Below are 24553 nucleotides of genomic sequence, written 5' to 3'. Positions count from 1 at the left end.
CAACCTGCTGTTACTTCAAATTTGGCTTGGAGTTTCATCCAATAACTCTTAAGTCATTTTGTGTTGAATATCAATTGCAGGGTCAGAATGGTTCTGTTTCCACTTGCATGTGCTGTTTGCAAGTGATAACAATAATGGGAGGCATAGGACCAAGGAGATTAAAGCACTAAATAAACATAATCTCACCTGCAAGCCTTATCATACTTATGATACTTGCCTTGTTATTTGCAAGGGCTGAATGATAGCCCTCGTTGTCGTGAGAGTGATCTCTAGCGTTAGCTATTAACAAGTAAAATGTCATATTGCAGTTGTTTAATTCTGTAGCTAGTGAACAGAGACCAGGGATGCCCAAAGGTCCACTTATCTCACTTAGTCTGAATTAAGTTGAGCTTTTCATGTGACTCGAATCTTTGTTGGTTACAAGAGGGATCTGAGGTGGGTAATTCAGCCCTTACACAGCCAGTGGGGGCAGATGGGCTTTGTCCTTTTCAAGTCAGCTGAAGGTTTGTGGTGGTTTTTATTGGGCTCAAGAGGAAGCTTCCTAAGGAAAGGACATGAGCTCCTCCCAGTCTGGGTTTGGGGAAGAATGAAAACAAAACAACATACTTCAGTCATTTGATGCTTATGCAAAGCTTTTGCTTTCCCTGTTTTTGAAGAAAAAAAAATGAGAAAGAAACATGCTCTCCTCCCCCACTCATAGCTTCCTGTTTTGAAGATGGACAAAGACAGAAGTCTGCATTGGGCTGAAAAAATTCAATAACACCATTTTATACAGAGATGGCTGAATGCATGTTTGACCCTTCGTGAGCTCCTGGCTATCCACTGTTACCCAAAATCTGATGACATTTTAACTTGGTCTTTGTTTTTTCTACCTTACATTATTCTCATTGCCTGAGGTCCTGTCATGGACGTGACCTGCAAATGATTTTACGACTGTGTAAAATCAGTGGTATTAAGCCAGGCTACCTCACCTCTGATAAAGCAGAAAAACATGGTTGGAGCATAACAGTGTGGAAAACTGGAAAGAGATGTAATAACAATTCTTCCATATGCACTTGCCTTCTTGGGGACTTCCTGAGCTGGAGCTGATGACTTTGTTTTTATTAGGTTTTAATTGATTTTTCTTCTATGGACTTATCCAGCCACTTTTGAACGCTGTGTATAATACACACATAGCAACCACAAATTCTCATGGCAGTGAGTTCCACATATTTACCCAGAGAGGTGGTGGAGTCTCCTTCTCTGGAGATGTTCAGGACCTGCCTGGATGCCTACCTGTGCAACCTGGGCTAGGGAGCTGCTTTGGCAGGGGGTTTGGACTTGATGATCTCTAGAGGTCCCTTTCAACCCCTACAGTTCTGTGATTCTGTGAAGGTGAGCAACATAAGACATCCTACTGGTTGCCCAGAGCCAGCCCCATTGCCTAAGGGCAGAGCTGGCTGTGTTGTGCTCCAGATGTTTGCTGCATGGGAGCCTGGCCCAAGAGCCCAAGCATCTCACATGGAAGGTGAGAGTCTTGGTGGATGTGTTCATTCTCTTGTGTTTTTTAAACGTTGTCGTGAACTGTGCCTACCTGCTTTTATTGCTCTGTTCCTCATCTTAGGAAAACATCGAACCAAGACCCCTGAGATCTTTCACAGACAAACTTCTGCTGGCGTCTGCACATTCCCTGTACTCCATACTAAAGCCTAATTCAAAGAACTACCACCTCTGTTGCTCTTTTTCTACTTTTATAGTCTTCTTACCTCACTAATTCCTAATTCTCTCTTAACTTGCACAGTTTGTGTTTCTGGTGTCTATGAGGTGGCTCTAGTAAGTTGGATGCTAATTCATCGTGAGGCTTGACAAGAGAAATTCTGAACAGGAGCATTCACTCCAGTGCTGGTGTTGGTTAAACAAAGCTCAGGGCTGTTTTTTCTGCATGACAGAATGGTCTTTGTGCTGGCCTGAATGCAGACTCAGCTGGAGCATGACACGTGAGGGAGATGGCGGTTGGAAATGCAATTAGTTGCATGGGAAGCTTGGTCCTTAGAGGAAAGCAGCCAAGGTTGGGATTATAAGAGGAGCAGTGTCTCAGCACAGGTCACCAGTTTGTCCCCGTGGCCTAACGAGTTTGTGAGTTCATGGACTCTGAGCTGTCACTGCTAATGAAAGAGGAGATCCCATTGTGTTTGTGGGCACATTTATGGGGTGGTACTTTAAATCAAGCTGGGGAAAAGATCTAGGTTAAAAACTAACCTGGTAAAGAAGCTAGGGTCCAGGGTCCAAACTCGAGTATTTCCTTTCCTCTATCCCCTTAAAATGATCCCTAACTGCTAATCCATTACCTCTTCCCCACCACTCTCCACAAAATAATTAAATAAAAATTTGGTCATGTTAATCATAACAATACAGTTATTGAGTTGGCGGAGGTGAAGAAAAATTTAGGTTTATGTTCATTCCAGTTTAAGGTCCCTTTATTTGTCTCAAAATGCCACTGTGATGTGACATGAAGTGTTGGTCTACATGAACTCAGTGTGACAAACTTTTAATAGGTTTATCTGCTAATTTTTGAGAAAGGAGCTTGCCACTGGTTGATTTTGTGCAGAGCTGTGTTATTCTGCTCTATAATGTTCATCCTTTGGAGCTGTAAACTGAAGGATCAAGAGAACTTTGCACTTTAAGATGCTCCAAGCTGCTTTCTGCTGCCAAGTGGAAAGATATTTGTCTGTCCAGGAGTAAGCATTCGTGCTCTCTATTGCATCCTCAGAGGGATTTAGTTGCTTTTGGGAGGGGCAACATCATTACTGGTGTGAGAGAAAGTAGCCTAGAAGTTGAAAGGGAATATCTGAAGTACGGTTCAGGATTTACTCTGACAGAAAGTTATCTTCTGTGCCTCTTTGCTTCAATTTAGAAGCATTTATTTGTTTGTGAATGACAGCTTGAATTATTGCAGCTTTATCCCTGCCACTGCCAAGATGATGTACTCAATTGAGACATGGTCTACAGTAAGATGGTACCTCTTGAACTATGTGGGAGCAATAACTTTTCTGCCTCTCAAAGGACCGAGAAGGGAAACCTGATTGCTTTGAGGACTGAGTGTAACAAAATGTTTGACTGGTCTTATTTCTGAGGCTTGTGTAAGTAAAAAGATCAGGAGCTGCAAGGATGGGGAGGAAATTGGAGGAACTTCAGCATAATTTACTTTAGGAAGTCTGATGCAGGGAAAGAGGGCAGTTTAAGAAATGGAGGGACTATAGCAAACGTGGTCATGGCATTTCCATTCCAAACAGTTAAGTATTAAAATGCTCTGAGCATAAATCTATTGTTCATGCCATGCTACTTCTACCTGAGAAGTCTTAACTTTTATTGACTGATAATCTTCAGTACAAAAGGGGATTCACAAGAGGAAAATGGAAAATGAATAGTCCCTGTGTGAAGATTCAAATTGCTCCTTAATTTAGAAGTTTTCTGACTGGATGCATTTCCAGGAAAAATTTTACGTCGCATCTGATGCGTATGGGGCTTTCCAGACATTTTCATGGTAGAACTGTTGCCTTGGAGCTACGAACTTCAAAATAGAAAGGGGTTCTTCAGAAAACTGGAAACGAAGCTCAGCAATTCACCAAAATAACTTTTTATTTGGTTTTCTAAGAGTTCCACCCACTCTTCTTGCAATTTCCTCCAGCTGAGTGTAACTACCCATTGTGGCTTCTTGAGAGATGTGTTTTCCTGTTGTAATACACATTCAGTAGTTTTTTGGTTAGATTCTCTTGAGGTTGAATGCTCCTCCCAATGACCCAGGCTGCTCCATTCGTTAGATGGTCAGGGAATGCTTGTGTTGATATTAACTGTTCCATCACCCTTTCATTCTTCCCCCATTGCATTGCTCAGCAGATAGTCCAAGAACACAATGGGTTACAGAGATCTAGCAACTCCTGTAGATGTTATTTCTCAAAGTTGGTTTTGTTTTTTCTTTTTCCCCTTCTTTCTATCAGCAACTGCTGTGCTTGGGCCCTTCCTTGGACATGCGCATCTTGTGATTCTGCCATCTTTGAAGGTCTTTTTCCCCCAGCAGCAGCAGAGCCACTCAAGAAGAGTGCACTTCTGAATGGGCTTCATAGTAGCTCTGCTCAAGCTTGCCTGGCCCTTCCTGTAACACAGAATTACAAAACCACAGAGTCGTGTGAGAGCTGAGCCCAAGAAGGGGGAAGGATGTGACAGCCTCAGATTTCTGCTGTTCGGTTTTTCATGTAAGCAAATGTACAGTGTGACCTCCAGACAGTCGTGGTTGTTTCTTTTGTGCCCTGTGCCTGAGTCAACATCGGTTTTGTTCATCAGGTGATGAATTTCAAATCCTCTCTGTCTGACTGGGCTAGAATAAATGTACAGATGCTGTTTTCATAGAACTGATGGGGAAAGCATGGAAATGATGGCTGGAACTCACGTTTACCTTAGCAGCTGATGTGATGTGGCAACTTAGGTCTTTCTGTGGTTATGGAAGAGATGTTCTGTGATTGGTGCTGCTGATTCATTCAGCAAATGATCCCAAACTACTGTGTTAGGGCTGGAATTAGCCCAGCTCAAGACATGGTAGGTGGCAGACCCTTAATGAACTGTGATTGCAGATGGGCAAGGGTTTGAGTGTGAGACCAGCTCATGGTTGAAAGGGGCAATGCTGCAGATCAGTGAGTCCCCTCTGGACATCTGGTAGGACCCCTCCAGTTCTTTCACTGGAAAAAAACAACCAAATTAGCTTTAGATTGGAGCTGGGATGTTGCACGTGTGTCCCTCAGCTTCCTGTCCCTCAGCTTCCTGCCCCACTGCTCATGGCTCATCATGGTGCTGTGGGTATCTGTACCCTTGTTTCAAGCCTTTTTGTTTCCATTAAGCCAGCTGTGTGTGGTTGGGTGGTTTCTCTGGCTATTTTGATATGAGGAAGGTTTGGGAAAGACTTTCTGATCCTGGCATATATCACCCATCTTTTTTGTTCTGCCCAGAATAAAAACCATTCTAAAGAATCATAGAATCCTAGAATCACTGAAGTTGGAAAAGACCACTGGGATCACCAAGTCCAACCCACCTCCACCATGCCTGCTGACCACGTCCTTCACTACCACATCTCCGTGGTTCTTGAACACCTCCAGGGACAGTGACTCCACCACCTCCTTGGGCAGCCTGTGTCAGTGCATTACCAGAAATTTTTCCTCACATCCAACTTGAACCTGCTCTGGTACAACTTAAGGCCAGAAGCCTGATTTTATTCTCTGATTAAGCAAGCTTGGAAGTCCATACAAGCTTGAATGCTCCCTTAGTACCTATATGAAGCACCTTTATCTTTGTCTCTACAAGACAGGGGGTTCTACTGGTGGTAGGGAAAAAAAATATCTGTCTGCCCTGTCCTCATGGTGCTCTTGGGTGAGGGCTGGCTGTTGTTCTGCTTTGTTCCTGGCTCTGCTGCTCTCCATGGGAGTGGTGAGGAGTCTAGATTCCAGCTTTTGACCTGTTTGCATGCTCAGAGCTTTCCTCTGGGACGATTCAGCAATGTTGCTGCAAAAAATAGCCTGGTGGTCATGCGGAGCTTGATGTATGAAGACTCACAACTTAATAAGACTATGGAATCTTTTTATTGTTTCCCCTTTTTTCAGACCAGCGTTATTTAAGAGGCAGTGATTACTGAGGAGAAAATAATCATTCAATCGTGCAGCTAGTTGTGTCTGAACTTGAGCAACTGCTTGAAACCAAGCCAGTTAACCATCCAAACTGCAAAGTGTACCTTATTCTATGATACCATTTCAATCCAAGCTCCAGACTGACGTAGGAAGGGAGCTCCTGAGCAGGGTTTGGAAAGTTTGGGGAACTTAAACTTATTTAGCAATGAGTCCAGCCTTCAAGAATCTTGAAAATGAGATAGTCCCTTATAACCTATTGTCCAAGGGGATCTTCTTATAGTCTATGGTCAGGTGTTCAAAGTAATGCTTTAAATGAAGTGTAACTAGATTCACTGTGTTTTTTTCCTCCATTAGTGATATGATCTGTCTCCATCCATACTATTTTTATCACCAGGGCTTTTCCCCCTGTTAGTCCCTCATGACATGCTATTAGTTGGCTCACGCTCACTTCCTCTGGTATGTTTCTTTTGGGTCATTAGGCTGGGAAGGAGGAAGCTGCTGGATTGTGCTCACGTAGTGGTTTTTATTTTTTTTAATTTCATTTTTTGTCTCTTTAAGCTCTGCCCACTTCCACTTTAGGGAAGCATTCCTTCAGCTGACACAGGAGTTGTGACATTTAACCAGCAGCATAGTGCCTTATTCAGGAAGGAGCAACGCCTGAGCTCTGCTCCCTCAGAGGGTTGGACACTTTGCAATGGCTGGCAAGGCTCTGCAGCTCCATACGATTGCTTACAATGCCAAAAGGTGCAGAGTGTGGTGCAAGGGTAGAAAACTGGAGAGGAGAGATGGGGTGAGATGCTCTGCTTCATCTTTTGAGCCTTGTACTACGGGGTTTTCCCTCTGGGAGACCAAATCTGACACCAAGCAGGATGAACGCACTTCAAGAAGTTTAGGGCCATCCCTGCACGTAGAGGAATATCGTGGTCTACAGGAGCTGATCTTCAGTTGGGCCACCAGGAGAGCAGGCAGTCTGTGACACCACCTCATCTTTGAGCTATTGGGTTTCTGTTTCTTCTTCTAATGCTTTTAAAATGCTTTTTGAGGACAGCTAACAGCTCTGTCAGGAAAGACTGAGTGTTTGAGATGAACACTGCAGCCACTGGTAGCTGGATAGTCGTGCAGGGAGCTGATGTGTGCTTTCTGTGTTGTATCCAGGACATGTGTGCAGCTGAAGCTTCTGCATCTTTGCTCCAGGTGGAAGAAAACTTTTCAGCATGCCTGGCACGGATGGATGCCCTCATCTTCAAGCCTCTGCTGCAGTCAGGTATGTCAGAGAAGATATTCTTTGTCTCTAGTTCTTGCCTTGACTAACTGGTGCACACAAAGGGAATTACACTAGAAACACAATGACTGAGAATTCACTGGGGGCTGACTTGTTGGAGTAAGCAATAGGTAGAGCTATTCAATTTAAGACTGTTCTTAAGGTTGCCTACAACCTTTCATGCAAGCCAGGGTCTGTGATTCGTATTGGTTTTAGAGGTTGTATTAGGTTGGGTGCAGGTCAGAGGAGGTTCTCCCCTTCTGATCTGCCCTGATGAGGCCACATCTGCAGTACTGTGCTCAGTTCTGGGCTCCCCAGTTCAAGAGAGATGTGACCACAAAAATGATTGAGGGTCTGGAGCATCTCTCTTATGAAGGAAGGCTGAGAGCCTTGGGGAAGGGAAGAAGGCTGAGTGGGGATCAGATCAGTTTGCTTATCAGCCTCTTAAGGGTGTCAAGAGGGTGGGACCAGGATTTTTCAGTGATAATTAGTGACAGGATGGTGGGTGGTGGGCACAGACTGGAATATAGGAAGTTCCTTGTGAACATGAGAAAGAACTTTACTGTGAGGGTGGCAGAGCACTGTAACTAGCTGCCTCAGAGGTGATGAAATCTCCTTCTCTGGGGATACTCAGAACCCACTTGGCCCTTCTTGGACGTGTACCTGCTTTAGCAGGGAGGTTGGAGTAGGTGTTCTCCAGAAGTCTCTTCCAACCCCTACGATTCTGTGACTGGTTCTGTAATACAGATTCTGAGCAGTGTTATCTCTAAGGCTTCTTTCCAGCATGGTCCATGGAAATCCAGAATGCTTCCCACATACTTATGACCCCTACATTGTGCTCATTCTGCCTCCCCTTTCTTGGTCCATTTTCATGCCTGGCTTTGATAGATGGGTGCAGTTTCTAAGCTGGCAGTATATCAGAGCAGCTGCACTTCAGTAACAGTACTATAAATATTCACAAGCTTGCCTGGCCTACAGTGGTGAGTCTGGATTAGTCCTGAAAACTGCTTCCCTCTTATGCTGTATTTCCTTCTGGGTCTGCTCTCCAAGGAGATTGGGATCAATCCTTTGGTCCAAGGGCAAAACCTCCACAAATTTTCCTCCAGTGCTCGTGTCTGAGCTGGGTCTGAGCCTTGCAGGCTGCTGTGACCACAATTCCCACAAGTGTGGAAAGGAGAAGGCCTTCAGGTGGGTACTTCATACAATTACTCGTGGAAACCAAACCCTAAATAATTGTCACCTCCTTCCTCCCTGTGATTACTTTCCTGTGATAATGTATGTGCTTTACACTGATAAATTGGATTGAATACAAGATAAAGGCAGCGTCTTCCACAAAATTTCCTAGAGTCAGGGATTTCTGATAGCTTTTTCTTCTCCATTTCTTTCCCAAAGAGCCTAGTGACCAGAAAGGAAAGGAGAACTTTAAGCTCTTTTTGCTCCTGAATGATCAATTTCAAGCTCTCTGGAACCTCACGGAAGAGAATTACCGGATAGTGAAGCAAAAATGCAGCACTTCCCAGTCACTCTGCATTCAGGATATTTACATTGTCTGGAAAGGAGACCTGTTCCTAAGCTTGTACATCCAGTAAGTAAAGAAGAATAAGGTACCAAACCCATCAACTAACTCTGCCAACCATGGTAGGCTGGTGCAAAAGGGATGCATTTAATATCCTCAGTCCTGTTTGTTGGTGTCACCTCTGCTGACTCGCTCCATGCAGCCTTAAATCCTATGATGTCTCATCCTTTTTGGAGTGATATAGGAGTATTCAAAAGCTGTACTTAGGGATCTGAAAATCAGCAGTAAATACGTGGTTCTGAAAATGTAATAAATGATCATTTATCTGGACAGAATACCCAACTTGTCTGAAATCACTACTGGAAGAAAACTTAGTGTTTTATTTTGTCTAACCAAAAATACAGCTCGATCTCCCTCTAGTGAGAGATACAATACATTGACACGGACGCTTTGGTTTAAATTTACCATCAATAAATCGTGTATTTTTGCTTCAAGCAACAGAAATTCATACATCTGAAGCTGATATCCTAAGCTTAGCCTTTGTAGATCTGTTCTCCAGCGCTGTTGCACAACTTCTGCTTATGCTAAAAGCCAAGACTTAAACTTCCTAAAACAATGCTAGTGCAGAAGTCAATGAAGGAGTTGACACAGGGGAGCGAGCCAAAGTGAGAGTTACATAGCTGTATCTTTCTGGCTGCCTTGGAAAGCTGGACCTGTTAGTGGATTTTCAGGCGAGCTTCTTCCATCTTTCTCTTAATCCTCATGGTTAATTTTACTTCTGACTCTGAGTTTTTTCTTGCTAACAGGTATTTTGTCACTTTTGCCAACTACGTCGTAGTCCACGGCTTTGAACATGCCACGAAAAGCAAAAGGTCAGTGGGCTCAAAAACGTTCATCTAAGAACAGTAGCTGTTGAAATGTTTCCTCTGCATATGTCCCTGCATCTCTTTGCAGCTAGCTGAAAGATTCTGGGGAGTGGAATTCAGTAAATATGAGAATTCAGGTAAAGAGAGGGAACTGAGAAAGGATTGTGTGCGAATCTGGCAGGGATTTTCTACTGCTTAGTCCAGATGTTGTCAAAGTCTCTTGGAAAAGAGCAAATGAAAAGATGAGTGATGGCCATGAGTGGATTTACTTCATCTGAGACACTCAGAGTGCAAACCATTGTGGAAGTTATGCCATATTCTGTACATCTGTGCCTGTGACTTGTATTTGCCAAGACAGCAGAGCCCGAGGCAGAACAAATTGGTTTGGGAAACAGAGTAACAGCAGTTTGCAGAGGAAAAACAAACTAGTCAGTGGACCTTTCTCCTAATGTGCCACCTTGCAGTGAAGCCTGGAAGCACCACAAGACAGTGCTGAAACAGTTCCTCACCGACTTCACCTCTGAGACCTCCATGTCATTGGCCTTGTACACTGTCCTTCACAAACCTATCCGGGACCACGTTGAGCAATATATACTTCTCCTTACCAAGCTGAATGAGGTTCTCAAAGAGGTAGGAGGCTTTATATGATTTTTACCTTGCTGGCAGGGGTTAACAACTTACATAGAGAGGTTGCAGGGTTTTGTGGTGGTGGGAGAGAATCTAAAGGGGGCTGAGAGGCAGATGTGCACAGCCATGGTGATGATAACAAGCACTGTTAGGGCAGAGTCCACCTGAGGGTCTCAAAGCAGTGAGCATAGTTCAGGCTGCTCATCATAGAGATGAGCTGCTAAGGGACGTGTAAGTGGCCTGAAGTATCACACAGCTGGTGGCAGGGATAATGTTAGATTTGGGAGGCTTTCCTTGCAAGTGGGTTTGGAGGATTAACTTTCATTAATACTTTGAATTCAGAGCTGCTGAGGTTTTTTCTGTAGCTGTAGCCTAGAGAGTAGCCCTGCACACCCTTACCTGAAGCATCATTCAAGCCCTGCCTTCCTTTATCAGGGCTCTGAAAAGGACATTGTTGCCAGTGCTGTCAAGGAATACATGAAGCTGAAGTCTTTCATTAGCCAAGTCCTGGATGAAGCTTGTTTTACCAAGAGCTTATGGAAATCCTTGGGCTACAAATTCACAGTGAGTCACAGACACCCAGCGTGGCTCGATGGGGTGCTTACACTTAGGGGTCTTACACTTCGTTTATCCACGGAGGAAATTTGACATAAATCATTCATTTGGGGCTTGGTTTGGAATCCAGCAGAGCAGGACAGCATGCAAGCATTGAAGAAACCTTGTGGCCACTAGCTCTGTGGGAGCTGAACCCTGTGTCTGCTATCAGTAGGCATCTGCAAAAGCTGTTGACCTGACTTGCATGTCTTCTTGCAAATAGTTTCCTGCTGCTTTTGGTCTACAACCTTGATCTTTGTGGTTCTTTTCGCAGGACATGCTGTGTGTTCCTGAAAGGAGGCTGCTGGAAGATAGCCGAAATCTTCCTATCTCTTCCAGTACAAATCGATCAGATCGAATCTTGCTCTTTGATGACGTCCTTGTGCTAATTCAGGTGAATTTTCCAACCTCGAAGGCAGATTGGAAAAACAGCACAGAATGACACTGACGTTTACGTTCCTGTAAAACTGAAACTGCAGCAGAGCTTGCTGTTCTCAAAACCATCTCAGATCCATGGACCCGTGGTTTGGACTGGGTAGTAAGAGAAGAAATCCCAGAGAAATAGGAATAGAAGTATATCTATATATCTTTTTTTCCTAGTAAACGTGTGCTACCCAGCTACCACAGGTGGTAACCCAAGCCCATGCCTGCATTTGAATCTGATCTTTTTTGTTCTTGCTCATTCAAAGAGGTCCTCATGGATCAAAGATCCTGTGCTGTTAACACTTGTACATGGCACTAGATATGATGTTTTGTGGTCCACACTGCTAGTGGCATGGGAGTAGAAGTTGTGGGTGTTCTTAGGGCTATGTCAGGGATATAGGGCTAGAGTGTGGAGCAGACAGGAAGCGTCTTGATGAACACATAGCATTTGTTCAAAGCTGTTCTGCAGCATGTTATATCTATCTGACTGACAGCACCTGTAATCTAGCTTGGCTCTCCATATGCACCTCTCTCTGCTTGCTCCTTAGTATAATGTGCCAGTGCCTCAGGTGTCTAAACACAACTGCCATGTGAGCTGATGCATCTTTTGGACTCTTTGGCACATCAGTCCCTGTGATAATGCTGAGCAGTCTCAAGCAGCTTGGTTGTCAGGGTCTAGGCCTGAGGAAATGGGGTGACAATTCCATCATTCAGCTTTACGTTACAGATTTCCCAGGTCTGAGCAAATCCCCCCACCAACCCCCTCCCCCCCCCCAGGCTTCCTTAATAGTCAGGGAGAGAAACACATGCTCTCTGGGTGTGGTTCATCTGACCCGTTTTAGATGCCAAAATTAGGATGAGTTGAATCATGCCCTCAGTTCCATTAGCCAGGATGAGAGCTGAGGGTAACCATCCAACACAGAGATATCTGCATTGTAGAAATCTCTCCTCAGTCAACAGTTCCCTCCCACGATGTCTCATCTGCTGCTATGACTGTTATCAAGGCACGTGGAGACATAACTGAACTGGGGTTGAACTGGTTGTCTTGGGCTGCTAGCTGGGGACTGCAGGTGAGGGCTCTGGTGCTGGGAATCCAAACCTTCTTTTCTATCTAAATCTGGTGGGTTCATCAGTGATAATTCATGGCAACTCCACAATGTTGATATCCAACCTTGTTCAACTTCATCCTTACAGAATGCAGCTCTATAATGCAGACTTCCTCCACTGAAGGGAGATGTAATGTGAAATATGATCTTCACCTAATATTTCAACTTTTTCTTCAGTTTGGTGTTTTCTCAGTTAAAACAGTGATTCCACAAATGTCCCTGTAGGCTGTGTGTGGCTGTATTATCTGGCATTTATATCCTACACATCATAAGTGAAACTAGAGTGGGTTATATGGCAGGGATGGTTTGAGAATGCTGTCATATGATAGGGAAGAAAATATTGTAGAGCTGAGTACCATCTAAGAAGGTGCCTTGGAATAGAAGGTCTGTTACTGTTATGGAATTACGGACCACCACTTCTAAGTGATAAACTAATAACTTTCTTCCTTCTCCTACATTTCTTTCAGCCTCTGAAGTTTGTCATTGTAATGTGAGGATAGATACGTGGACTATGAAAGAGTGTATTTACTGTGCTGCCAATCTTGCACCACTGTTCAATGGATTGACATGGCAAGGGCAAAGTGTAGAGTTTCTGTCAACATAATGTCTTCTCCCTTTTGTTCCAGGGAAACAGCTTTCAGAGCTTTGATCTGAAGCTTGTGTGGGTAGATGAAACCTGCAGGGAAAAATCAGCTCCGGGACAGTAAGTGGAAAATTCTCCTCTGGAAGAAGTGTGTGGGGAAAGTTTTCATCTTAATTACTTGATTGTGGAACTGAGAGGATGGTTCAAACTTTCGTATCAGCTTCTTTCCACCTAGTGGAGTTGCTTCTGGGCCACAGGCAACTGCAGCACTCCTCAGACAGTATCACAGTAGCTTGGACTTGCACTGCCTGTGTTTTGCTGACATCTTGAAATCAGTGAGTAATAAAATGGTTTTGTCTGCAGACATAGAGAACAAAGATGAGTTCACTAGTTGATTACATCTTCAGAAAGAAGAATTGGCTGTGAAAACAGTGTTAGCTTCTGAAGAGAAATGAGCTTCTGTTTGACTGATACGTGTTTGTCATAGTCCTTGAAATGTCTTTTGCTTCACAGGTATGGACTCTGCATCATAACCCCAGAAGAAACATTCGTTCTCTCTGCCAGAGACCCACAGATGAAGGTTAGCAGTGGTCAGGGCCTTTTTGTTCACCTGAAAATACCATCTACCAAGCCTTGAAATAGGCAGACAGCATAGAGAGGGTGGCAGCTCTGTAGTGAGATCAAAACATTGCCTACTGAGTGGAAGCTGACATATAGATGATCTTTGAGGTCCCTTCCAACCCAAACCACTCTATGATTCTATACCATTAAGCAGCTTCTTAATCTGAAGGCACATTAGTGGGCTCTACAGCTGCTTAAATGTAGCTGAAACCTTTTGTCTGTGATTTTTGTGGCCTTTTTTTCCCCCTCATTAACTAAAGCACTGCTGGGTGAGGGAAGGGACATTCCCCTCCTTATGGCACATCTCCCCAGGGCAGTGGGCACGGCCCTGAGCTGCTGGAGCTCACAGAGCATTGGGGCACCACTCTCAGACATGGGGTTTGGTATTGGATGGTGCCACACGTAGCTAGGAGCTGGACTTGGTGATCGTGGTGAGGTTCTTCCAACTCAATGTTTTGTGATTCGATGCCTTGCTGCTGGGAGCTGTTTTGTTTTCCTCGCTTCAGCATTGCTCTTCCTCTGTTCCTAGGCTGTTTGGCAGTGGAAGCTGAACCAAGCTATCCGGCAGGCTTTGAATGGGAAGCGAGATTTCCCCCTGTGGGGTAAAACTGGAGAAGGCACCGAGCCCTCATCCTGCCGCTTCTTCACCTACGTCTTCAGGCTGGAGAGCAAGTTCAAAAGTGCAACCTATGAGGGTGAATGGCACTGGGGAAAGCCTCATGGCAAGTAAGAAGCCTTTTCTGCCCCTTTTCTGAGCAGGAGCATGCAAGGATGGCCATGCAAAGATGGCCTAATCATAGGATGTAGAATGTCTTAGGTTAGAAGGTCATCTAGTTCCAGCCACTCACCAGATCAGGCTGCCTCATCCAGCATAGCCTTGAACACTTCCAGGGCTGGGCCATCCACAGCCTCTTTGGGCAGCAGTGGCAGGGGCTCACAGCCCTCTGAGTAAATAATTTCTTCCTCAATTCTAATCTAAATTTCCACTGTTTTAGTTTAAAGACATCTTCCCTTGTCCTATCACTAACTGCTTGTGTGAAACTGGTCCCTCTCCTGCTTGTAAGCTTCACTGAAGTACTGGAAGGTCATGATGACATCTCCCTGAAACCTTCTCTTCTCCAAACTAAATCAGACCAGCTGCCTCAGCCTTTCTTAATAGCAGAGGTATCCCAGTCTTTTGATCACCTTTGTGGCCCCCCTCTAGTCCTGCTCCAATATCTTTGCATTCTTTTTGTGTTGGGGGCCCCAGGGTGGGGTGCAATACTCCAGATGGGGTCTTACAAGGATGGAGCAGAGGGGGACAGTCACCTCCCTCACCCTGCTGGTCACCTCTTTTTTGATATGGCCCAGGATACGGTCAGCCTTCTGGGCTGGTGTAATGATGTAACACCAATGGATCCAGTGGATGTATAGATCATAGAATTGTAGAATTGTTTGAATTGGAAGGGACCTTTAAAGACCATCTAGACATATTCCCCTGCAATGAACAGGGACCTGGTCCAGCCTGACCTTGAACCTCTCCAAGGATGAGGAATAGTCTGTCCCCTTCTTTCTTATATCCCTCCTTTAGATACTGAAAAGCTGCTATCAGCTCTGCCAGAACCATCTCTGGACTGAACAGCCCCAGCTCTCTGACTGTTCTCATAATGGAGGTGTTTCATCCTTCAGATCATTTTTGTGTCCCTCCTCTGGACATGCTCCAACAAGTCCATGGTCTCTCCTGTACTGAGGACTCCACAGAATGGCTGTGGACACGGGATATTCCATCCCATTCTGATTGTCTGGAACACAAACTGTGGGCTGGTGGTCTTCTGAGGTGGGTGGGCTGGCTTCTCTGATTCCTGCCTCTCTTGCTTCCAGAGAAACCTGGTGTTGAGGACAAATTCAGAGGGCAGTTGAGACTTACATGCCTATTTCCTTTCAGGGCTTGGTTAAAGCTTGAGTCCTGCCATCTGATCTACTGTATAGTAGATGTCTTGCTAATTACACTGGTTTATGTAGCAGATTGTAGAGGCTGCCCCTAATGTGGTAATGATCACATTGAGGGCAATGCACTGGATTATGCTTATAATTAGGAGTTAGACTTGAGCTAACATCTATTACTATAATGTCAGCCTGAGGCATAAAATCATACCATCATGAGGAAGGGAGGGGAAAAAAAAAGGCAATTATAAAAAGGGAAACTTTTTCCCCGTGGTCTGAAAATCTATTAAAATGTGGGAACTGCTCGTGAAGTCCAACCTAAGTTTAAGAAAGAGCTTGGCCAAAAAGGAGCAATTTGTGAAAGAAAGGTTAAATGATCCTAGCTGAAATCTCTTTGAGGACAGATAGAAATGAAGATACCAAACCCAAGGTTGTTACTGAAGTTTTATACTTCCTAAATGTGATTTGTTTTTATTTATCTGTTTACACGGTTTGTTCCTATTGAACCTTACCCAGCACCTGCATTCCCAATGGAGATTAGAAAGCCCCTGTATGCAGACACAAGAGAGAAATGCACTTTCCTTGCACTTTGCCCCTTGACGTGTTAGGGATGGAGGAGTGTTGTGAAGAAGGAAAATCTCTGTTGCTTGAGATTAAGTGACTTAACTGAAGTATCCCAAGAAACCTGTGGCAGAACTGACTGATTGCTTGGTTACTAGGCTTTCCTTCCCACTGCTGAAAGTGCTACTAATACAGGGTTATAGAAGTTCAACGCTGGCCTTGGTGGCTCCTCTTCCTCTGAGGGAGAGACTGGCATGGCAAAGCACATGAGGAGAAGGCTGTGGTTGTGCAAATCAGGGCTCTCCAGTAATAATTTCTGCATTCTTTGCCATTCTGTCTCAGTACTTCTGATGCCTTGAAGTGAAGGAGGCAGGCAGCCCTGTTGAGAATAGCTTGAACCATCCACGTGGCTGGAGCTAGAATTCTGTCTGGTTTGCTTTCCTTTTCTTTCACTGATACTACAAAGCAAAAGGAGATGTATTTTAAATGTATGTAAGTTGATGTGACCGCTTTGCTGTGTGCTAATACCCAAAGAAGTCTGTCTTGTGTAGGTGTTTAGAACAACAACGTTGATGAAAGTCAAGACAATGCATCATGGCTTTGGTACTGCACCATCTTGTATTGTCTTTGGTTGTAGGCAGATGGCTGTGTCTGGGCTGATGCAAGATTTAAAAACAGTGAGTGGGTGTTGGGTGGAGGGGGAGACAGGGAGCTGGAGGAAACTCATTCCCAGCTGTGCATTATCTATGCAATAATTTGAGCACGCATGGCACTGACTGTTCTAGTCTCATTGTTGCATTGTTATCTCATGTAATCATTTCTACAACCCCAGCACAAAACAGATGGAAAGATATAATCCCTTTAGGCCAGTGCTTGTCTCTTTTGTTTTCACAGCATCTGTCAGAGTGAATTTCTGGGCCATGGTGTCATTAACTTGTCTACAGGGATGTGCCATGCTGGAACTTCAGCTGGCCTGATCACGTACTACACTGTAATTACAAAAGGATCGTGTACATTGTCCTAAATGAATGACCCAGCAACTCTAAAATTTTGAGATGAGGGAGTTTGGAAGAAAATTCTTCCAGCTCATTCTACAGCATAAAAACTTCAGAGTATTGAAACCCTTTGGCACAGTCCAAGGTGCATGAAGAACATTTCTCTCTCTGTCCCCAGAGGAAATGTTTTTATGTTAGCAATCTCTAGGTTGTACTTTGATAACTTCTGTCCAACTATGAATGATGCTGGTGGTAACCCTTATGTAATGCTTGCTTCACACTGCAGGGGGACACTGAAGTGGCGGGATGGACGCAATCATGTTGGAGACTTCAAAGAGGGTTTGGAGCATGGGTAAGCCCTAAAAACAAACCAACAAACAACAAAAAACCACAATTGTTTTGATTGCATACTTGCTATCAAAATAAGCTGAGAAATAGCTCCTCCTAGAGAAACAGGAATGTAATGTAAGAGCTCAATTTGTCTGATTTTGGACACCTGCAGTAGACTTGATGAGTTGAAACTTTTTGCTGCTAGTGACAACAACAACAAAAAGCAGAGAATGCATAGAACCTGTTCAGATGGAGATATCTTCATACGATTGGATTAATATCACCACATGATCTCTAACTCTAGATGAAATAGATCATATAAAATACCTTGAAAAGTAATTTTTAAATCTCTTAAAATCTCTTTGATAAGTAATGACAGGACGAGAGGGAATGGCCACAAGTTGCGCCAGGGAAGATTTAGATTAGACCTCAGGAAGCATTTCTTTTCTGAAAGAGTGGTCAGGCACTGGAATGGCCTGCCTAGGGAGGTGGTTGAGGCACCATCCCTAGCGCTGTTCAAGAAGCGTTTAGATGAGGTGCTTAAGGACTTAATTTAGTAGTTGGGTAGAGATAGTGATAGGAGGATGGTTGGACTAGATGATCTTATAGGTCCTTTCCAACCTTATGAACTTATGAACTCTTACACCCCCTTTTTCAAGGGAAATAAACCATGCCAAAAAATTGAGACATTATTTTCCTAAAACTTTTTGAAAGTAACATTTTTTAGATGTCTTATTTCTGAATGAGTTCCAGAATAGACTGGATTTTTAAGAGAGGAAAAAAAAAAGTCTCAAATACTTTGAGTTGAGGTTAAGAAAACTTTCCTTTGATGTCAGAGGTAAACCTAGCCCCAGCCATGTAAATCTCTTTGGCAGGTTCTTAGTTTTTAAACTTTATCCAGTACAGCTGAGTCACTTGTTGCCATGCTGACCTCTACCATATGCACTCTGTAGGTTTGGAATATGCCTCGTCCCTCGCCGATCTGAAGACCGATACGACTGCTATAAGTGCCACTGGTTTGAGGGCAAGATGAGAGGCTATGGAATCTGTGAGTAAGTAAAAGCTAAAGATGGACTCTGGAGAAAAGGGAACTGTGTATATAACAGGTGAAATGTTCCCACGTTGCTATGGAAGGGCAAGTTGCAGTGTAAAATCCAGGATAATTCAGGCCTGGGTGGCTTTTGGTTTTGGCTTTGTTTGCTTTGGAGATAGGGCTGATGAAGAAGCCATGCAGCCTAAGTCTCCGGAACATCAGAATAATAAGAGCTTCTCCATGAGCTAAAGCCATTGTAACTGCCCAGCAGAACATCCTCTATGTCCTGTAAGTGAGAATCTCATTGGCGTTCGTTCCTGTTGTTGCCACGAGCCCTGGACAGATGTGGTGGAGCACACAGCATTCATTCTCTCTCATCTGACGGTGCTGTCTGAACCAAACCTTCCGGAGAAGACATAAAACAAAGGACATGAAACTTCTTATTTATGAATAAAACATAGTTTATAGCACGTGGAGAAGCCACTAGGGAACTTAAAGCCAACTGAACAGTGCTGTGCTGCTGTGTAGTGTATAACGTGAAAGCACGTTGACCACTAAAGATGACAGCTCTGCTTAGCTGAAGTGTTTTCTATAGCAGTTAAGAAGATCTGTTGTCCAGCATGGCTAGAGCTCTGAGAAGCAATTCTTCCCAGAGGGGTGACCCCAGGAGAAGGGGTGGCTGGTGAGTGTAGGAAGGGGAAGGCAGTTCTAGCTTCCTGCCCAATCTGACCTACTCCCACCCTGGATTTACCAGTAGTCACTGGGACCTGGCTGGCAAGAGGTCAAGGACTTGAGCAGCCTCTCCCAAGACAATTGCAGGCCTAAGTGGAGTGTGCTTAGGTAATGTTGGAAGCTATGTGTGGAGTGATTGAATTGGGTGATGCATTTTTCTAATAGTGTGCTGCCACAAGCTCCAGAGCCACCAGCCAAATATGTGCAATAGTTAGCAGGCAGATGAGCCCAATCTGCTTATTTTCTTGCCTTCCTACTCCAATAATAGCCATCAAATATGCACTGTCTTAGTATGTACTTGCTCCCTGCAGATATGGGAATGATATGGTCTACAAAGGCTACTTCAAAAATGATGTGCGTCAAGGATTTGGGATACTGGAGAACTTCTCAGCTGAGCATCCATTTAAATATACAGGACAGTGGGAAAACGACAAGAAGAATGGATATGGAGTCTGGGAAGACAAAGACAGGTAAAGGCAGTATGGATCAGAGATGGCTTTAAGTTCCCGACAGTTTGTCCAATCTATTGGCATGAGGAAAACCTCATGTCTGATGGGGATTTGAGGATGAAAGCGAAAGTGTTCAGCCTCTGCTACACTGCTTGAACTCCTGGGGAATCTGAGCTGTGTTTGTGCAGTTAAGTCTGGCTTTTGTGCTTCATGGAGCACTCTGTATGTGATGCTTCAAATTGACTGAAATGTAGTGAATCAAGGAAAAAATCTTACTTTTTTTTCTCTTGTTTTTCAGAGGGGAGAGATACATAGGGACATGGCTTGATGATCACAAACATGGACAAGGCATTGTAGTCACCCAGTCAGGTGTCTGCTATCAAAGGACGTTTCATGCTGATAAAATGGTGGTGAGTATCCATTTTCAGTGGATTATCTAGGTAATGTGACATGGAATTCCTCCATCAAGGACTAGATTAAGATTTCACTTTGTAATTACTCTCTGAGGGAAAACAGAAGACAAGGAAAATCAAACACTGATATTTTACTACAATAGCATTTTTGAAGAACAGAGCCTAGATAAAGTCTTCTGTTTCTTTCTGGAGAATATCCCCTTTGAGAAGTGACTGAAGGAACTGGAGCTGTTTACTCTGAGGAAGAGGAGGTTGAGACCTCATTGCTCTCTTCAAATATCTGAAAGGTGATTGCAGTGAGAGTGGTGACAGGACATCGGGGAATGACCTCAAGTTGAGCCGGGGATGTTCAGGTTGGATATAAATTAAAACTTATTTACAGAAAGGGTTGTTAAGTGCTGAAATAGGCTTCCCAAGGAGGTGCTTGAGTCACCATCATGTGTTTAAAATATGTTTGGATGTGGTGCTCAGAGACGTGATTTAGCAGTGGATTGTTAGGGTAGTATGGTTAGATTGAGGCTGGACTTGATGATCTTGAAGGTCTTTTTCCAACCTGAGCAATTATATGATTCTATGATTCTTATCACCTTCATGAAGTACAGATAAGAACAAAAAGTGAGGCTGTCACTTCTTGCTCATGCTAAGACACTTGTAGGTTTAGCCTTCTTCAGGTCACAATTCTAGAACAGAACTCACGTGTCAAATTCTCTGCTGGTAAATACGATACTGTGTCTGTCTTGGAATTTATTAAGTCTTTACCTTGCCAATGTGAGCATACCTATGTTAAGTTGTCTTTCCAATTCATTGGAAGTTAGGTGTTGGTGTGAGGAACTGGCATGGGAGAGCTGGCTTGGAAATAAAAGTATTTCATCTCATGAAATATGTGCACTTAAAAAAGCAAACAACCCCCCTCCCCTCGCACCAAATTAGGACAAAACGTTTAGCATGGAAACTGTTGGAAGGGCTTTCCATTCAAGTTCCATCTGTGGGGAACCAAAATAAAGCAGTCTTTTGGGCTACCAGCTGCCAAAGGCTCCTCAACTTCACAAGGTTTGCGAGAGGGAAGCAATCGCTTCAGTTTTCCTAGTGGAAAATTGGTGGGGCCAAGAAGCTTCCCCTGGAAACCTTTTGTTTTTGCCAAAAAAGGGCACTTTCCATCAGGAAAACCATTCCAGTGGAAAATGTGTTACAGCTTTAAAAGTGACCACATATTCTGGCTGGCGTGGGGATGAATAAACCTCCGGGCTCAAACCTTGGGCCAAGCCTCAGTGAGAAGTATCTTACCCCTTTGGCATAAGTTATCCTGTGTCTGTTCTGCATCTTTGTGTTCTTTCCCTGAAATGCATGCTACTGTAAGCACCCGTGGGAGCTGGGAGGCAATGGAGCGAGTCATTTTATGAGTGCCTAGGAGAAGCTTATTAATGCCCTGCTGACTGCACAGCAAAGGACAAAGCTAATCCTACATGGCAGCTGCCTTCCTCTTTTCTCTTAGTGCGCTTACGAAGAATGACGCAGCTGGTTAAGAGTCACCAGAAGGTCATAAAACTCGAAGGACCATGAGCTGATCCATGTCACAATTCTTGGTGACCACTCTTGGAGCAGGAAATTGCCCACTCTTGGAGCAGGAAACTGCCTTTCGTTTCTTGCTCTATGAAGATAATTGTAGTAGTACTGTCACTTCAAACCACCTGCCTGCTCAGTACGTCTCCTCCATGCTGTGATGCCTAGCTTTATGGCTGTAGACCACCTCCTTGCTTTTCTCTTTAATGTTGCTGATGGCATTTTGGGCTTTCAGAAAGGTTCTCAGAATCTGCAGCCCATAAATAATTCGGAGCCAACGGCCGTTTCTAGATTAATAGTAGTAAGCACGAGCTTAATGTCATGAATTCACTACTTCTGCTTTTAAATGAAGGGTTCTGGGATTCTGCTCTTGGAAGATGACTCAGTCTATGAAGGAAACTTCACGCAAGATCTAACATTTGTTGGAAAGGTGAGCACATATTTTCTGGAGGGAGAGGGTATAAGCTTCGAGGAATCCACTAGCTTCACAGAGGGCAAGCAGCTATGTAGAAAGGCTGAGATGAAATAACAATTTATTGTAACACTATTTTAGTTTTGTTATATCTTGTTTTGTTATCCCTCTCATTTACATGATGGAAACTACAGCAGGGAGATTTCAAGCAACATGGGTCTAGGGGCTTTGGGCATTGCATTGTTTTTAACTTGAGGGTTTGTTTTTTAGTCGTTATTGCCATTTGTTGGAGACTTCTGGTTGCATTTCACAGTTGCCATTAGGATGTTGTATTCTCAGAACAAGTGTTTTAGCCTTTATAGTGGTTTGGGAGCACAGGAAATGATGCAGCAAACAAAACAGTTACAGACCCAATGTTATGCTGACATAACCAGGGTGTGTTAATGTAGCTGAACGATGTTGGAAGTTTGATTTTACAATCTGGTCGCTGCACTGACACGTTCAACATTTTTTCAGTTGATCTTTAACCAAAATATCTAGTCAAAGTGATCACTAAGTGCTCTACTGCAGGGAAAACTAGTCCTCCAGCTTGTTACAGAAAAGTACGGCAAGTCTGACAGGAAGTGTGTGGTCAGATCAGACTGAGCTGACGTTAACAACTGATGAGTGATGGTAACAACTGCAAATCAGCCCCATCATTTACTGACTTGTCACGGGAGGAAGCATTTGTTGTAATCTTCTTCTGCCAGGGGCACTGGGGTGAATTTTGCAGAGACTGATTGTAGTGTTCGAATGCAGCTTCCTCCAAAATTAATGTTTAGCTTGAGTGGTTAGCTTTAAAAAATCTGCTCATTATGTGAAGATAGAATGCCTCCTGGTATTAGTAGTATGAATTTCAGGTTTGCTTTGGAAGACAGATTTGTTTCAATATTGTTTGACTTCGAATTTGGTTTAATTAAATTCTTTAAAGTTTGAATCAAGCTACTGCACGTCTTCTCCTGTATTGGCCCCAGAGAATTTAAGGTTTTTCTTGGTAGCAGAAAACGTTTTGAAAGCTTTTATGGTGACTATCTTATGTTTCCCTCTATCTATGAAGCCAAACCTCCTTGTGGTTTTAACAAGCAGTGGAAAAATAGAGGAGGAATTTCAGTTCCATGTCTTTCAAGCTAGAAAATTTTATAACTCAAAGATATTGGCTACTTGTTGTCAAGTATAACACAGAAGTCTTACTCTGTGATTGTGATGGTCTTCCCATCCACAATCCTTTGTGTGTCATTCAATACTGGGAATGTGTTTTCTCCAGTGATAGTTACCTTAATAGTACTACTGTTTTGAATGCTAAGAACATTCACATCAGTGTTGGAAGTTGTTCTTAGTCACCATGTCAGGAGCTGGCTCTGTGGAAAAGAGAATTTGAAGTCTTGGTCCAGCTTGTTTCCTCTTGCTAATGAGATCTTGGCACAGTAATCCCATATTTCTCTGTTGCAGGGGAAGCTGTCATTTGCCAATGGCTTTATTCTGGAGGGAACTTTTACTAACAAATCAGGCCAAGGCCTTCAGACACAAGGTGTCCTGAATACATCAAACGAGCAGCTGGATGAGAGAATAACCAAAGCGTGAGCAAAACCACCTGATTTCTTGGGTTGTGGCTTTTATTTTGTAGGCACCTGGAAAAGTCCTGGATCAGTTCCTACAGGGATAAAAGCAGTCCTTGCCTGAAAACGTTGATCTGAAAACTAGTGTTTATACAGGAAAAGGAGGAGGAGAGGGAGAGCACTACTTGTCATTAAAATTAATGTCACGTGGGAAGTGGAAAACAGATGTTCAGCCCCTGTCTTTCCCAGTGGCCACCCATGCTCCCATCCTCAATCTGGAGAGAGTTTGGGAAGTGGTTTGTTCAAGCGTGCACACGTTTCTCTGTGTATGCAATGGCACATGCACTGACAGGTCTGAAGCTATACAGGCAAAGCTAGGTTGCTGAAATATATTGCCTGCTCCTTTTCTGACCCCCTGTGCTCCTATCTGAACATTTCCAGTTGATACTTCAGAGAGAGGAAAGCAAAGAAGGTAGCAAAGGAAAGAGATAGCAAAGTCTGTCTTTAGAATACCCTGGGTGGAGCAGAAATTAATCAGTGCAGTTTCACATTACTGCTGTCCCATGCACCATGAATTATTTTCTCTCAGCCCAAAGTATCTCATTGCCAGGATAATAGTCTGTTTTTGTCTTACTCACCAGTTAGGCACTAGTGACCTTCTCTGCACCCACAGTTCTTGTGTTGGTATCTGATTCTGGAGAACTTTCCATATTTAAAAAGTGAAGTCTGAAGTGATTGCACCCTTCCTCAAAGAAGACTAACGCCATGTTATGTTGTGCAGTCAGCTGGGCCTCAAGGAGTTCCCGGTGGAGAAGAGATGGAAGGGAATCTATGACCAGTTCCTGGAGTTCATCCATTCTGGCTGCAAAGAAGAAATGGAGGAATCTTTTACGGGATTCCACATACAAACAAGCAAGGAACTCCGGAGATCTCAGGAGTATCTCTTCTGCCAAAGGTACTAGTGCTGCATGCCATCATTGCAACGGAGGAGCCATTTGTGTAAACAGAACGGTGGTCTGTGTTTGATTCTGACTTGTGCTGAAGCTGTGAAACCGTAGGAATAGCATTATCCTGCTATTCCTGTCCATGAAACGTTCCTTTCTTGGAGAAGGATGACTTTTAAGTCTAAACTTGTGCTGTTGAGGCTGATTCTTACGTGTGAATGTTCAATATGGAATTTATTTGACTAAATATAAGCATCTGCATGTGGGCCACCCATTTCAGGCTGCTCTTCTAGTTGAGGGAGGCCTAACTGAGATCATCAACATATTCAGGCCGAACTCCTTTGCTATGAAGGTGTCC

At 43.8% G+C, this 24553-nt stretch overlaps 1 protein-coding gene across 5 annotated transcripts in view; it reads left to right on the top strand.

Annotated features, from left to right (window-relative positions):
• Positions 1-24553, top strand: part of ALS2CL (ALS2 C-terminal like) — a 62117-nt gene that overhangs the window by 29087 nt on the left and 8477 nt on the right. For 4 of the 5 annotated variants that reach the window (XM_065744855.1, XM_065744850.1, XM_065744852.1 and 1 more), the window contains exons 2-17: positions 6807-6915; positions 8305-8497; positions 9235-9300; positions 9759-9924; positions 10357-10485; positions 10790-10909; positions 12671-12747; positions 13141-13207; positions 13778-13974; positions 17014-17079; positions 18011-18109; positions 19134-19292; positions 19570-19681; positions 21597-21674; positions 23145-23272; positions 24033-24206. In XM_065744855.1, the coding sequence (XP_065600927.1) occupies positions 6810-6915; positions 8305-8497; positions 9235-9300; positions 9759-9924; positions 10357-10485; positions 10790-10909; positions 12671-12747; positions 13141-13207; positions 13778-13974; positions 17014-17079; positions 18011-18109; positions 19134-19292; positions 19570-19681; positions 21597-21674; positions 23145-23272; positions 24033-24206 (1937 nt within the window). In that variant the 5' untranslated portion in view covers positions 6807-6809. Of the gene's footprint in view, positions 1-1268; positions 1508-6806; positions 6916-8304; positions 8498-9234; positions 9301-9758; positions 9925-10356; positions 10486-10789; positions 10910-12670; positions 12748-13140; positions 13208-13777; positions 13975-17013; positions 17080-18010; positions 18110-19133; positions 19293-19569; positions 19682-21596; positions 21675-23144; positions 23273-24032; positions 24207-24553 lie in introns of those variants that run through there. The other variant, XM_065744854.1, reaches the window with a different exon arrangement.

Source organism: Cyrtonyx montezumae, unplaced genomic scaffold (genome assembly GCF_038088225.1).
Source record: "Cyrtonyx montezumae isolate F1298 unplaced genomic scaffold, pur_monq_1.0 scaffold_32, whole genome shotgun sequence".
Taxonomy (NCBI): Eukaryota; Metazoa; Chordata; class Aves; order Galliformes; family Odontophoridae; genus Cyrtonyx; species Cyrtonyx montezumae.
The sequence above is the reverse complement of the archived record's forward strand: the minus strand, read 5'-3'. Positions and strand labels throughout refer to the sequence as shown.